The sequence below is a fragment of the Bubalus bubalis genome, chromosome 24 (assembly GCF_019923935.1).
Source record: "Bubalus bubalis isolate 160015118507 breed Murrah chromosome 24, NDDB_SH_1, whole genome shotgun sequence".
NCBI lineage: Eukaryota > Metazoa > Chordata > Mammalia > Artiodactyla > Bovidae > Bubalus > Bubalus bubalis.
In genome coordinates this window covers 1,574,261-1,588,072 of record NC_059180.1, presented here as the reverse complement: position 1 = coordinate 1,588,072, position 13,812 = coordinate 1,574,261, and the positions used below count along the sequence as shown (strand labels likewise).

At 58.5% G+C, this 13,812-nt stretch overlaps 1 protein-coding gene across 14 annotated transcripts in view; it reads left to right on the top strand.

Moving 5' to 3' along the window:
• The window catches only part of IQCE (IQ motif containing E), a 39,901-nt gene extending 28,889 nt beyond the window's left edge, over window positions 1-11,012 (top strand). For 9 of the 14 annotated variants that reach the window (XM_025275545.3, XM_025275541.3, XM_006074824.4 and 6 more), the window contains 8 exons: window positions 185-358; window positions 1,079-1,090; window positions 1,607-1,630; window positions 2,678-2,788; window positions 3,411-3,532; window positions 4,138-4,238; window positions 5,062-5,148; window positions 8,178-11,012. In XM_025275545.3, the coding sequence (XP_025131330.3) occupies window positions 185-358; window positions 1,079-1,090; window positions 1,607-1,630; window positions 2,678-2,788; window positions 3,411-3,532; window positions 4,138-4,238; window positions 5,062-5,148; window positions 8,178-8,305 (759 nt within the window). In that variant the 3' untranslated portion in view covers window positions 8,306-11,012. Of the gene's footprint in view, window positions 1-184; window positions 359-1,078; window positions 1,091-1,606; window positions 1,631-2,677; window positions 2,789-3,410; window positions 3,533-4,137; window positions 4,239-5,061; window positions 5,149-6,394; window positions 6,440-8,177 lie in introns of those variants that run through there. The other 5 variants (XM_006074821.4, XM_025275547.3, XM_044936238.2 and 2 more) reach the window with 4 other exon arrangements.
• Window positions 11,013-13,812: the final 2,800 nt, after the last annotated feature.

Sequence of the window (13,812 nt, the reverse complement as noted above, 5' to 3'; positions counted from 1 at the left end):
CTTCACCGTGTACACTCGTGGACCTCTGAGCACTGTGGACACAGTTTCCTCCTCTAAATTAGAGAGTCTGGCCTGATAAGCGTCTCCGGTGTTCTCATATCCTGCCACTGCCTGCCCGAAGGCCATCTTCTCTGCCCCCCCCAACCCCCTAGAGCTCATCCTTCTCACCTTGAATTCCCTGCAGACCCATGAAGAACCCAGCCAGCCTCCCAGCCCCACCGCCAGCCCCTCCCAGCCGGATGCTGAGCCGGACTGGAGCCAGGGGGGCTCCTCCCGGCCCCCCTCCACCTGCTCAGAGGGGAGGAGAGACGAGGCCGCCAGGGTCCTGCAGCGCAGGTGGAAGGGGTACCAGCACCAGGTGAGTGCCCCACGGCCCTGCTCCACCAGCTGGCGGAAGGCGGGGTGTGGGCGTGGAGGGGTGGGAGGGAGGCGTGCTTGGAGGCATGTGGGAGCTGGGGGTGCAGCGGCAGGTCTGGAGGCTCTGTCACCCTCCTGGTGGGCTCACGCAGTGGCGGGCTGGGTCCCCGGCTCCCTGGAACGCTGGCTCCGGGCACATCCTCTCCCCCAAGCGCGTTCCTGCCCTTCTGCGGGGCTCCTGGGACCGCGTTTTGTTAGGGGCAGGGAGAGGCTATTGGGGGTGGGGGGGAGGAGGCGGGCCGGGCCAGAGGGGCCGTGGGCCCACGCTGGTGCCCGTGAGCTGGGGCAGCGAGGACTGTGGACCCGAGCCCTGGGGGGACCCCCGCGTGGCCCGCGGAGAGGGCAGGGGCTCTCTGATGGTGGACGGCCCTACGGGAGCCCTCTGGTTTATGAAACACAGCTCGGCCCTCATTCCCCCAGCCGGACAAGCACAACCAGAGTTCTCTGCTTACCTGAATGTTGTAAAATCTTAAATCCAGAAAGTAGGCAGTGAGGTTTGTTATTGTAATTTCTTCCCGACTTATTACAGAAGTGTGCAAAACACAGCAAGTTGAAAGGATTCAGTGCATTCAGTGAGGTTCTGATTCTTGCCCACCACCTCGATTCAACAAGAGTTAACATTTAGTCATGATTATTTTCCACACATGCTGTTTTTTTCTAGAATCGTTTGCAAGTAAGTTTTAGACGTTATGAGGTCTCCGTGTGTATCTTCTCTGAATAAGGACATGCTGCAAACCGCAGGACTGTGGCCACACTCGAGACGCTTGCCCCCAAGGTTCTGATGGGTGTTCAGGCTCAGGAGCCAGGGACCCAGAGCCTGCACGGATTAGGGTTAGGGTGAGCATGTCCTCCACAGAGGGCACCCTGTGCTCGCACGGCTCCAGCTGGGGGCCTCCCTCGTCCGGAGCCTCAGACAGCCCCGTCACAGCGGGTCCCCACGAGTCACTTCACGGCAGACGCCCCCAGCAGGCCGCGTTTTCCACAGTGATTTGCCGTCCTGACCGTGGCCGCCCGCTTCGCCCTCGCTGCTGCAGGCGTGGCCGGCTCCCCCAGCTCCACCTGCTGCTCCCAGGGAGTCAGGGAGGCCGGCACCGTGGTGTGGGTGGGGGGAGGGTGGGCTCAAGAGACAGACGCAGCACTGCAAAAAGCTCACCCTCGTGTTAACTCGTCACTTTTCTCTCTATTTCAGAAAGAAAGGGCTCTTCTGGATGAAGTAAGCAAGTTTTATTTCACCAGTTTCCAAAACACATGTTTTCACTTTGGTTCCACTGCCTGTGGGGGAGGGGCCCCTGTCTTCATGAAATCAGGCTAGACCCCAGCACCGAGTCGAACACTGAGTGCTGCCAGCGTGCAGCCGGTGCGTGGATGATTTCACACTTCCGTCTCACTCACAGCATCCCCTCAGCACACTCGTGCGGACCTCAGTTCTGCGTCCGCGAGCTGAGGGCCCTCGGAGCACGGACCGTAAGGCAGGCCAGTCTAGGCTGGAAGGTGGGTTCAGGGCGTGCCCCCGGCGCCATGGGGCCACCGGTCCCGCCTGCCCGGCCGGGGCGTCCCTGCACAGGGCCTTGAGGAGGAGAGGCCTCACCAGACCGGGAAGAGAGGAAGGGCACCCGGGCAGAGTTGTCACGAGCGGAGCCCGCTGGGAAGGGGAGAGCCAGGGTGTGCCCGGGACGCGGGCACCGAGGCTGCCGCTCTCCCGAGCCTCACAAGGGCTGCAGGCCCCTCCTCGGGCTCTGCTGCTGCTGACCGGGGCTAGAAGCGGGAGCACAGAAACGACAGCACCGCTCCTGAAGCCTGGCCCGTTGGTCCCAGAGCTTACAAAGCGTCCACGCAAGTGTCTCGAGAAAAGCGCTCAAGAGCAAGGTTAAAGGATAAATGACTCCTTTGCGATAGTGTGAGGTCACGCTCTACCCTGCTTGACCACAAAGATACACACAGAATAAAGTGTAGGAAATGGAATAACTACCTCGGCGTGCAGACGTAACTGGGTAACGGATTCACATTAGCGGTGAAACGGGAGAGCCTTTACCCGACGATTCATTTGTATTCCAGGATTTGCTTTACCGTGGGGTCCGGCGTCCGGGCCGGTTCTCCATGGAGGCCGGGCATGTTTCTGGCTGGGAGAGGTTCCGGGCGAGTGAGGAGCAGGAGCCTCAAGGGCAGGAGGAAGCAGGGCGCCTTCTCTGCTGTCGGGACCCCTCCTGCGGGAGCCTCCCCTCTTCCAGGGAAACTGACCTCTGTCTGTCTCTCTTGCCAGGCGGCTACCGTGCTGCAGGCGGCTTTCCGGGGGCATCTAGCTCGGGCGAGGCTGTTGTCCAGCACGGCATGTGTCTCGGAACCCCCCAGGGTGCCGAGCCCTCCCACCCAGGTACCATCGGGGCTGCCCTCGGACCCGAGCCCTCTCTCTCTGTCCCCATCTCTTCTCACACTCCACCCACCAACAAGCACTGGGAACTCCCTGGCGGTCCCGTGGCTAACACACCACCTTCCAAAGCCGGGGGTGCAGGTTTAGTCCCTGGTCGGGGGGATAAGATCCCCCATGCCTGTGGCCAAAACACGGAAAACAGAAGCAATATTGTAAGGGATTCAGTAAAGACTTTAAGATTGGTCCACATCCAAAAATCAAAACAGGGCAAGTGCAGGTGTCTCCAGGCCCTGGCATCCTGCCCTGCCCTGGGTGTGCCCCCGGCCCCCACCCCTGGGCACCTGGCAGGGTTGAGCTCAGGAGCTGAGTGGCATGGAGGCACTGGGACATGGAGTACCGTCTCCATTGCAGGGTCAAGACAGGCCTAAAGTGGGATAGGAGCACCCCCAACCCTGTGAACCACAAGACATGAATTTTAAGGATCTCTAGAGTCTTAAGAATTAACCTAAGTAACGAGAGGAACCACCTGAATCAGATTGCACTGAGGGTCGAGGGTGATGGGCCTTACCGCGCGGGAGGGGGCAGGAGTCTCAGACGGTTCTCTCCCCCCGTCCCTGCGCCCCAGGACTCGCCCGAGCCCCGCATCCCAAGCCCCGCTGCCCAGGCCGAGGGAGACCCGTGGCAAGAGGAGGCCGTCACCATCATCCAGTCTGCCTTCCGGGCACACCTGGCACGGGCCAGGCACAGGTCGGTCCACCTGCAGGCCCCTGTGTCCAGACACCACTGGGCGGGGGCAGGCTGCCATCCAGGGAGGCACAGGGTGAGGGACCGGAGCATGTTCCACCCGCCTCTCGCTGCTGGGGGCCCCAGGCTCCCATCCTCAGAGGAGCCCTTCGTGGAACCATTTCCTCTCGCTGGAAGCGTTAGAGTCCGTGCGGCTCTGGGAGCCACCGGTTTGCAGACTGGCTGTGGCCTGTCCTGAGACCCTGTTCCTTCCTGGAGGACAGCGTGGCCTGAGCCATGTTCGGGAAGACGGGGGTGTCATCAGAGCTCCCCTTATCCACCCTCACTCCTGTCCACAGCTCCCTTCCCTCTGGACCCGCCTCTGCAAGGGCTCAGAGCCCCACAGCCGTCGACTCGGCCAAGTGGCGTTGACTGCGGGCCGGGGCGGAGCTCGGCTCGGGGCCCAGGCCGGGAGGTGGGGGGCACGTCTGAGGCCCTCACAGCCCCCATCTCAGGACCTGGGCCTGTCGCGTGCCGGCTGGCCGTGCTGGCCGCGGCTCTGGGGCCCCAGCTGCCGGCCTGGGGCTGGGCTGCGTGAGGTCTGAGCCGGCAGGTGTCTCTCTCCCCAGCACCCCTGGATCCGAAGCCAGTACCGCCGCGGTTCCCGACAGGCCGGCCCGGTCACCCGCCACGGCCCCCTCCTCTCCACCCTGCCCTGCGGCCGGTCCCGGTAAGTGCATTTCGTTTGGGTTTCACACGGGGGTGGCTGGCCTTCTGAGGTGGACACCGAAAGAGCTGCCAGCCTCCTGGGAGCCGGGCCGTGTAGTCGCGTCAGGGGGCTGGGCCCGGAGCCGGGTCCAGGGTCGGTGACCAGCCGCACGGTCCGAGCCTTGTGGCTTTGATTTTTATTCTAAGCTCTAACCAGAGTGAAGTGGTTTCCCTCCTGTGGGCCAGTGTTTTTCCTGTTTGTTGCTTTTAAGCAAAATTGTATTTCCTTTTCTGCTTGCTTAAGACCTGCCAGCCGTCAGCGCAGAAACCCCTGGAGCGGCGGGGTGGCCGCCCGAGGAGAGGCCTGCCCCTGCTGTGCCCCGCTCTGCACTCGGGCCCTCGCGGCCAGGCCCTCCTGTGTGAGACAGAGCACAGGGCGAGACCACTTGCCTGTCGCTTTTGGCCCGAAAGCTGATTCCGACTGTCTTCCAAGCCCTTCCCTCCTGTAACTGGGAAGGCTCCGTCTGTACTTGCTTGGACCGTGAGGCCAGAGATGGGCAGAGGCAGTGTTTGGGGTCAGAGCGGTCACTAGACCAAAAGCACGGTCCTCAGCCTGGCTCGGGAGCAAGGCCTACAGGAGGGAACCTCCTGAGATGGGCTTTCAGGGCCGAGCCCTGAGGTCGTGAAGATGGACTCGCGGAAAGGGGGTCGCAGGAAGGGAAGGGCGCTTCCCATCAAGGAAAAGCTACAAAAGGAGCGGCGTTTCTGACCAAGACGGGTGGGAGGACGTGTGGTGTGACCACGAGTCTGTGCAGATGAGAGCCTCTGTCTGCGTGCCGTTGCAGGGCAGGGAGACAGCGAGGGGAGCAGCAGGGAGACCGCCAAGGGGCCAGCTCCAGAGGACGGAGTGCTGAGGCCGCCACCCTGCTCCGGTGAGTGTGGGATCCCGTGGCCAAGTCCCCTGCCCTTCCAGGCTCATCTGACCTGGAAGTCAGTTCAGTTCAGTTCAGTCGCTCAGTCTTGTCCAACTCTTTGCGACCCCGTGGACTGCAGCACGCCAAGCCTCCCTGTCCATCACCAACTCCGGAATTTACTCAAACTCATGTCCATCAGGTCGGTGATGCCATCCAGCCATCTCATCCTCTGTCCTCCTCTTCTCCTCCCGCCCTCAATCTTTCCCAGCATCAGAGTCTTTTCCAGTGAGTCATTTCTTCAAATCAGGTGGCCAAAGGATTGGAGTTTCAGCTTCAGCATTAATCCTTCCAATGAACACCCAGGACTGATCCCCTTTAGGATGGACTTGTTGGATCTCCTTGCAGTCCAAGGGACTCTCAAGGGTCTTCTCCAACACCACAGTTCAAAAGCATCAATTCTTCAGCGCTCAGCTTTCTTTATGGTCCAACTCTCACATCCATACATGACTACTAGAAAAACCATAGCTTTGACTAGACGGACGTTTGTTGGCCAAGTAATGTCTCTGCTTTTTAATATGCTATCTAGGTTGGTCATAGCTTTTCTTTCAAGCAACAAGCATCTTTTAATTTCATGGCTGCAGTCACCATCTGCAGTGATTTTGGAGCCCAAAACAATTAAGTCTCTCACTGTTTCTATTGTTTCCCTATCTATTTGCCATGAAGTGATGGGACCAGATGCCATGATCTTAGTTTTCTGAATGTTGAGTTTTAAGCCAATTTTTTCATTCTCCTCTTTCACTTTCATCAAGAGGCTCTTTAGTTTTTCTTCGATTTCTGCCATAAGGGTGGTGTCATCTGCATATCTGAGGTTATTGATATTTCTCCCAGCAATCTTGATTCCAGCTTGTGCTTCATCCAGCCTGGCATTTCACATGATGTCCTCTGAATATAAGTTAAATAAGCAGGGTGACAATATACAGCCTTGACCCACTCCTTTCCCGATTTAGAACCAGTCTATTGTTCCATGTCTAGTTCTCACTGTTGCTTCTTGACCTGCATACAGATTCCTCAGGAGGCAGGTCAGGTGGTCTGGTATTCCCATCTCTTGAAGAATTTTCCACAGTTTGTTGTGATCCACACAGTCAAGGTTTTGATGTAGTCAATGAAGCAGAAGTAGATGTTTCCTGGAACTCTCTTGCTTTTTTGATGATCCAACGGATGTTGGGAATTTGATCTCTGGTTCCTCTGCCTTTTCTAAATCCAGCTTGAACATCTGGAAGTTCACCGTTCACGTACTGTTGAAGCCTGGCTTGGAGAATCTACAGCCTTCTAGAGCTAACACCCAAAAAAGATGTCCTTTTCATTATAGGGGACTGGAATGCAAAAGTAGGAAGTCAAGAGATACTGGAGTAACAGGCAAATTTGGCCTTGGAGTACAGAATGAAGCAGGGCAAAGACTAATAGAGTTTTGCCAAGAGAACGCACTGGTCATAGCAAACACCCTCTTCCAACAACACAAGAGAAGACTCTACACATGGACATCACCAGATGGGCAACAACGAAATCAGATTGATTATATTCTTTGCAGCCAAAGATGGGAGAAGCTCTATACAGTCAGCAAAAACAAGACAGGGAGCTGACTGTGACTCAGATCATGAACTCCTTATTGCCAAATTCAGACTTAAATTGAAGAAAGTAGGGAAAACCACCAGACCATTCAGGTATGACCTAAATCAAATCCCTAAGTGACAAATAGATTCAAGGGATTAGATCTGATAGACAGAGTGCCTGAAGAACTATAGACAGAGGTTCGAAGTTCGTGACATTGTACAGGAGGCAGTGATCAAGACCATCCCCGTGAAAAAGAAATGCAAAAAGGCAAAATGGTTGTCTGAGGAGGCCTTACAAATAGCTGAGAGAACAGAAGCTAAAGGTAAAGGAGAAAAGGAACGATATACCCATTTGAAGGCAGAGTTCCAAAGGATGGCAGGGAGAGATAAGAAAGCCGTCCTCACTGACCTGGAAGCCCACACGTTTGACATCGCCCTCTGTCCAGCTCAGTCACCCCCTGGCTCTGTCAGAGCCGGGACACTGCCACCTTGAACATTCCCTCCCAGATCTCCCACTCATCAAGCTCCCCACGCCGGCACGTTTTCCTCCAAAACCCAGTTTCACTCTGATGTCAGCAGACCCCGCGCTGGGTGACCTTTAGAGTCTTCGGTCAGGGCTGAAGTGTCTGTTTGTGCCGCCTTTTTCTCCTCTCCTTAAACGTGTGTCATTTTGAAGCGGCCGCTGTCCCTCCTGCCTGATGGGCACCTTCGGAGTTCTCTTGTCAGGCCTCCTGTTCACACAAGGAAGCAGTCTCCGTGAAAACTGGACAGTGAGTGCCTCTCTGATCTGATTGTGAGAGTATTTTTAAAGGAAAATAACTGAAGATAACCTCAAAAACTGATGTTTTTAATTTCAGAAGCTTCCACTTTAATCATTTTCTTGGAAGTTACAGAGAAAAAGCTGGCCCATCACAGCATGTGCAGAGCGGCTGGGTCATAATTTCCTCCCGTCTTTTATCTCAGATCAGGGATCGGCGCCTCTTCTATTCCACTCTGTGGAGCAGTGAGAGCAAGGCGCCCCGGCCCCTCCCTCTCTCCCTGTCCAGGGGCCGCGGAGGCTGGAGGCGGTCTGCAGGGTGGTCCGCAGGCAGTGCCCCAGCCTCGCCTCAGCTGGGGGATGGAGAGCGGAGTCACGTGTGGGAAAAGGAGTGGATGGTCACAGCGGTCCCCAGATCTCCCGTCCAGTCCCGCCCCCTCCTCCTCGGGGCTCATGTCCTCCTGCGGATGCTGGGGCCACCGGCCACCAGACCCCTGGACTCTGCCAGAAGGGCGACTCGTGGAGAATTCCCGCCACAGCCCCGTGTCCCCTCCCTTTCGTGGGTGCCTTGCCAACCTGCTGGTGCTGAGCGTGGGGGCGGGGCTGTGCAGCGGGGAGCGGGCCAGTCGTCCGCCCCGGGGCCCTGAGCGTGGCCCTGATGTCCCCCGTCTCTGTTTCAGCGGAGCCCCCTGTCTCGGGGCTGCAGCCCACGGCACCCACACCCGCAGAGGATGTGAACTCCGACGACTCCGACGAGATCGTCCTAGCACCATCTCTGCCCACGAGGAAGAGCGCCTGCCTGCCCTAGGCCCCGGGCTGGCCTGCACGCCGTGACGCCCGTCAGGGACGCTGGGCTCAGAGGACAGGCTAGAGATTGGAGAGTAATGTACCTTGTTAGGAAAAGAATGCTACCTGCTGGACACCTTGGCCTTCCCTGCCTCTTCTCTCTGTTTGCCCCTTTGATGTTTGTTGAAGGAACCCAAGGCCTTTCCTTTACCTTTGGGAAGGGGTCGCCCTGTTCTGACCCCTGGCTGCCCCTCCCACGGTGGTCTTCAGAGCCCACAGACTTACTCCCCGGACTGGAGGGCTGCGGGGAGCCCACAGAGACGGTCTGCACGGCCCCTTCGGGCCCCTGTGGCCGAGACACGGACGGCCCCGACGACGGCGCTCCATCACCCTCCGGACGGCTCTGCCAGCGGGTCAAGCTGGACATGCCTGCTGTGCTTTTTGGAAGAGCAAGTGAGCAGGAGACAGGCCTACAGTCAGGGAAGTCTCTCCATTCCTGAGACAGAATGCAGTTCTGGAGACATCGGCAACATCAGGGCCCCCAGATGGCTAGTGTGCCTCGCCCCCCCCACACACACACAGGCTCTTCTGCCACTTTCCCTACCCCTTGGGGCAGTGATCGCAGCCAGGGGTTGGGGCGTAGATTGCTCACTGAGTGGATTAAGCCTTAAAAAAATACCAAATTACAGTCACAGAAGCAGCATCAAGGCCGCTTCTACAGCACACAGCTGGTGCAGGGGCGTTGCTGTCCCCCAAGCCCAGCAGCAGGTGCTGCAGACTCCGTGGGGCCACCCCACGCCCCCACCACATGCAGACCCCAGCTCTGAGGGGCCGCAGCCTGGGGCTGGAGCGGACATGAGGGCCTTTCAGGAGCTCGGGTCTGCTTCCTGTCTGGGAGATCAGCCCTGGCTGACGGGGGGAGCCTGAGGGTGCCTGGGCCCCCAACACCCAGGGCTGCTGCCCAGCCATCCCCGCACGTCCACGCCGCCTCTCCCGGGACGGGCCGTGCAGCTCAGAGAGGGCTGACAGCACAAAGCCGGCTCTCAGTTGAGCCCAGGGGCCTGCCCATGCCCTGGGAGTCTCGTCCCCGCCGACCCCCAGCCCCCCCACCTACAGCTCTGGTGTTGAGCCTCAGGAGCTCCGGCTCAGACGTGTCCTCCTCTCAGGAATCTCTTGGGCCCTCCTCACGGTGGTCAGAAGCTTCTGGCTCCAGCACCGACGAGGTGTGTGGCCCAAGGAACTCTGTGTGGTTCTGGCTCATGTGCGCGGCGACCTCCCAACCCAGCCGCGTCCACCCCGAGTCACTCGGGGGACCCCGGCCTCCTTCACCGTTTAGGTGCTATTCATACAGTAGCTTGAGAAAACGCCGGCTGGGGACCGGGCTTGAGTTATTTTTTTCTTTATTTGGCCTTGAGCCGCCAAATCCACTGTTTTCCGTCTGTTTCCCCACTGGACTGATGGCTCATGCGGCTGGATTCCGGCTGACCTCTGCCCTGTTTCATCCACCGGGTCCGCTCCTCCTCTTGGTACCGGCTCAGCTGAGGCCCGTAGGAGGCACCCAGAGGTGGTGGGGGCAGTGCCCGTGGGCCTGCTCGTCCCCAGGGGTCCTGCTCCCCAGCACCCACTCAAAACCGGGTGTTTCAGCTTCAATCCTTACTCTCAGGAGCCCAAGGCTCTGGGCCCTGCAGCAGAGAGATCACCTTCAGGACACCACCACCACCACCCCGCAGGGCCTGGAGACCAGGCCGTGTGCAGCAGGCTAGCCATCAGCAGAGCTGGGCGAAGTCAGCCCCCGAACCTGAGTTTTACGAGAAAATGCCCCTGAGGATTGTAAACGTGTAGATGCCTGTGCTCCTTGCGTCCGGCAATGTTGATGTAGGAAAAGTGGAGTCTTGCAGCCAGCTCAGTAAACGGCTGACCGCAAGGCTGTGACCCTCTGACACTGCGCGGCTCCGTCCCCTGGGGAATGCCAGGTGCCCGGCGGGCTTGCAGGGCCCGGGGCTCAGGCTGGGGTTCTAGGGCCTGAGCAGCACAGGAGCAGGGCCCGGGCTAGAGGGCCACCTACCGCGGTGCCCGCCTCCCGCAGTGCCTGCCTGCCTGGAGTTGCCCCACCAGGGTGCCCCGCAGACGGACCAGAGCGCTGGTCCCAGCAGAAGGACCAAGTGCATTAGGAAAGGGACAGCTATCAGCTCAGGTTGACAGGGCCAACGCTGCAGAGCTCTGCTTCATTCTTGAGAAGTAAATACCCTCTGGGAAAGCCACATTCACCCTCAAGGTCTGAATATTTAAAATACGCGAGAACCCACCTAAGCCAGTTCAATCCCTGCTGTGGTTTGGGAAGCAGTGTTCACTTTCAGAAGTTCTGAGGACCGGAGGGTGGGCGTTCACAACTTCCCCGGGTCGGCCGGCTGCTGCCCCAGGACTTGGGGGGTGGGGGGTTGGGGGGGCCTCCCCAAGCTCCCCGGGGTCTGTCAGCAGCTAATAGAGCCAGGCAAGCCTCCTTCAGGGCCAGAGGTCTCACTTGTCAGGGAGTCGCAGGGTGACGCCAGCAGGCAGCCTCCGTGGGAGGGGCGCCGTCACTTGTCCCTGATGACGGCCCTGTGTAGTTTCCCGACCTTACGCGTAACTTATCCGTGAACCTTTGGAAGGGATCAGGTTTCCCTCTGCGCGGTATCGGCTTTTGTAAATAAACGTTGTTTGGCGGGTCTTTGTCTGGACTGCCCCGCAGACCTGTGGCTTTTCATGCATGACCCTCAGGGGTGCAGTCACCGAGGCTCCTGGGCTTCCTGCACGGCACAGGCTTGGGGGTGGGGGCCCTGCAGTCAGCTTCCTGCCATGCAGGCTCTGCTCGCAGGCGCCCGTCTTCGGATTTCTCCTCCTCGTTTGTGAGCGAGGGCATGAGCATCACAACACGAAAATGAGGGGGGTTTCTCCCCCTCAGTCTATTTAATTTTTGTTTTAGGAGCAGAGGAGGAATAACTTACTTAGGAATCACACAGATGCCAAGGACCCCTCAAAAAGTTGACTTCTAGAAAAATAACTATTTTCCAACATTTTGTGGGAAAATCGCAGCACGAAGTGCATCTGTGTCTTGGCTTCTCGCGGTGGCTTGCCAGGCCCTTGAACTTGTCTGAAGCCCTTCCAGGGCTGGCTGGTTGGCTCCAGCGCCAGCCCGAGCCAGTCACCCTGTGCCCTGTGGGCAAGCGGTTCATTTGGGAGACTTGGCGCTCTCAGAGGAGCGGACTGGGCCTCAGGAGGCTCCAGCAGAGGAGAGCAGGGTTTGTCAGACCTCAGCCCGGCCACGAGCCTGCTGCACCCGCTCTTGTGTGAGGCTGGGGTCCGGCAGCAGAGAGGCAGTCTCGAGGGGAGCTGGTGGGAGGAGAATGGAGTATGCCCCTCCAACAGGAAGAGAGGCGGCATGCGGGTGTGAACCTGTGGACATGCACATGTGCACACACACGGGACCCTCTCCTGACGCCTGCCAGCTCTTCACTTTCGAGGTGGTCCCAGCCTGGTCTGCCAAGGAGCACCTGGGCCTCGCTGGAGGCTGCGGGCTGACTGTGACCTGCCAGTCCCTGCCAGGATGATTTTAAATACGAGGTTCCTCAAAGTCGCAGAGGAACAGAGAGAGGAAATGTCGGAACGCAAACCCCTGGTTTCTTTCAGCTGTCGTTGGGTCAGAGTGTGAATGTGGGGTGAGGAACGGGCTCTTGCTTCTTTGCTCGGTCGCCAGCTCGTGGCCTCTGGCCAGTACCGCCCGTCCTGCCGGGAGCCGCATTAGACAGTCCTGCCTGGGGCCCTGGGGGACGTTTCCATGGTGCCGTGTCCTTTCTGAATAGGGAGACGGGGTGCCCCTGAGCTATTCGCTAATGAAGCCCAGAACAGCCCGGATTCAAAGCAGCGGGTCCAGTGTGTGCCAGGGCTCCCGGCTGCATCCAGGCCACCTCCCGGCCCCTCCCTTATGGCCGGGCTTGCAGGGGTGAGAGCTGGCAGCCTGAGGGTAGGGGGCTGTGGGCGCAGCGCGTGGAAATGGCAGAAGGCTGCTGTCCCTGCTCACAGCAGCCTCATCCACTGGTGTCCTTCTCAGAGGGTCTCCTACTCAGCGTAGGGACGGCCCCTCTCTCTGCAGCTGGGGACCCAGGGGCCCCTCCCTGAGCACCCTGGCCTGTACCGACCCTTCTTCTGCTTGTCGGTCAGACGTGGGTGTCCCCAGGACTCTGACCCCAACACTCAGAACCCTCAGTGTGGAAGTGGACGATTGCACACACGCCTCTCCAGTGCCTCAAACTGGGCTTAGCCCAGTGCTGACTTCCCTTTGCCCCTAACCTGCCCCCCACCAGAGGCCCCACCTGAGAATCACAGCCGCTCGGTTCTTGGAGCCAGAACCAGGCATCCCTGCCATGTCCCTCAGCCTCCTCACCCTCCACAGTCACCAGACCCCAGCGGCTGCTCCTCTGAGGCCCCAGCATTTGCTCTGCAGCCTGGTGAGCCCCCAGGTGCCCCTTGGACCCCAGGGCACTGCCCAGCTCCTGATGATGCTGTGCCCGACACACACCGCCGCAACCAGGCAGTGTGAACACACACACTCTAAACTGAAGCCTCTGCGAGCGATATGTGTGAAGCTCTGCCATTTCTCCTGAGGCACCCACAAAAAACCAACCTGAAAGTTGCGATACTTTCTATAGAGGTGAATTACACTGGAAAAAGCCAACTTGCTCATGATGCATTAACTTGGCGACACATATTTGAAATCATATAAAACAACACAAACTTTGGTTTCGTGAACACAGGGTGACATCACCCCGGCTTCGGTTCTTCCTTCCACGCGGACGGCCACAGGTGTCTCCCTTGGCCGAGTCTTCCTCACCCATGCCTGGCTCTCCAGCCGCCTCCTTACCGTCTCTCTTCAGATGTCTTGACATCTTCTCCAAAATGACACAGGCCTCACACCCATTAGCATGGCTACTATAAAAACAAAAATAAAACTCACAGATGCTGGTGAGCAGATGGGGAGGTAGGAATCTTGTGCCCTGACGGTGAGAATTTAAGATGACAACAACTTGTGGACAGTCGAGTGGTGATTCCTTAAAAAATCAAATATAGAGTCCATGTGTGCATGCTCGGGGGCTTCAGTTGTGTCCGAGTCTTTGTGACCCCATGGACTGTAACACGCCAGGCTTCTCTGTCCATGGGATTCTCCAGGCAGGAATACTGGAGTAGGCTGCCATGCCCTCCACCAGGGGATCTACCTGACCCAGGGATCGAACCTGCATTGGCTGAGTTTCCTGCATTGGCAGGCGGATTCTTCACAGGGAAAGTCCATAGACGTACCATAAAGTTAAAAGTTAGTTGCTCAGTCGTGTCTGACCCTTTGCGACCCCACAGACTGTAGCCCGCCAGGCTCCTCTGTCCATGGGATTCTCCAGGCAGGAATGCTGGAGTGGGTTGCCATGCCCTCCTCCAGGGGGTCTTCCCGTCCCAGGGACAGAACCTGTTTCATATGTCCTGCATTGGCAGGCGTGTTCTCCC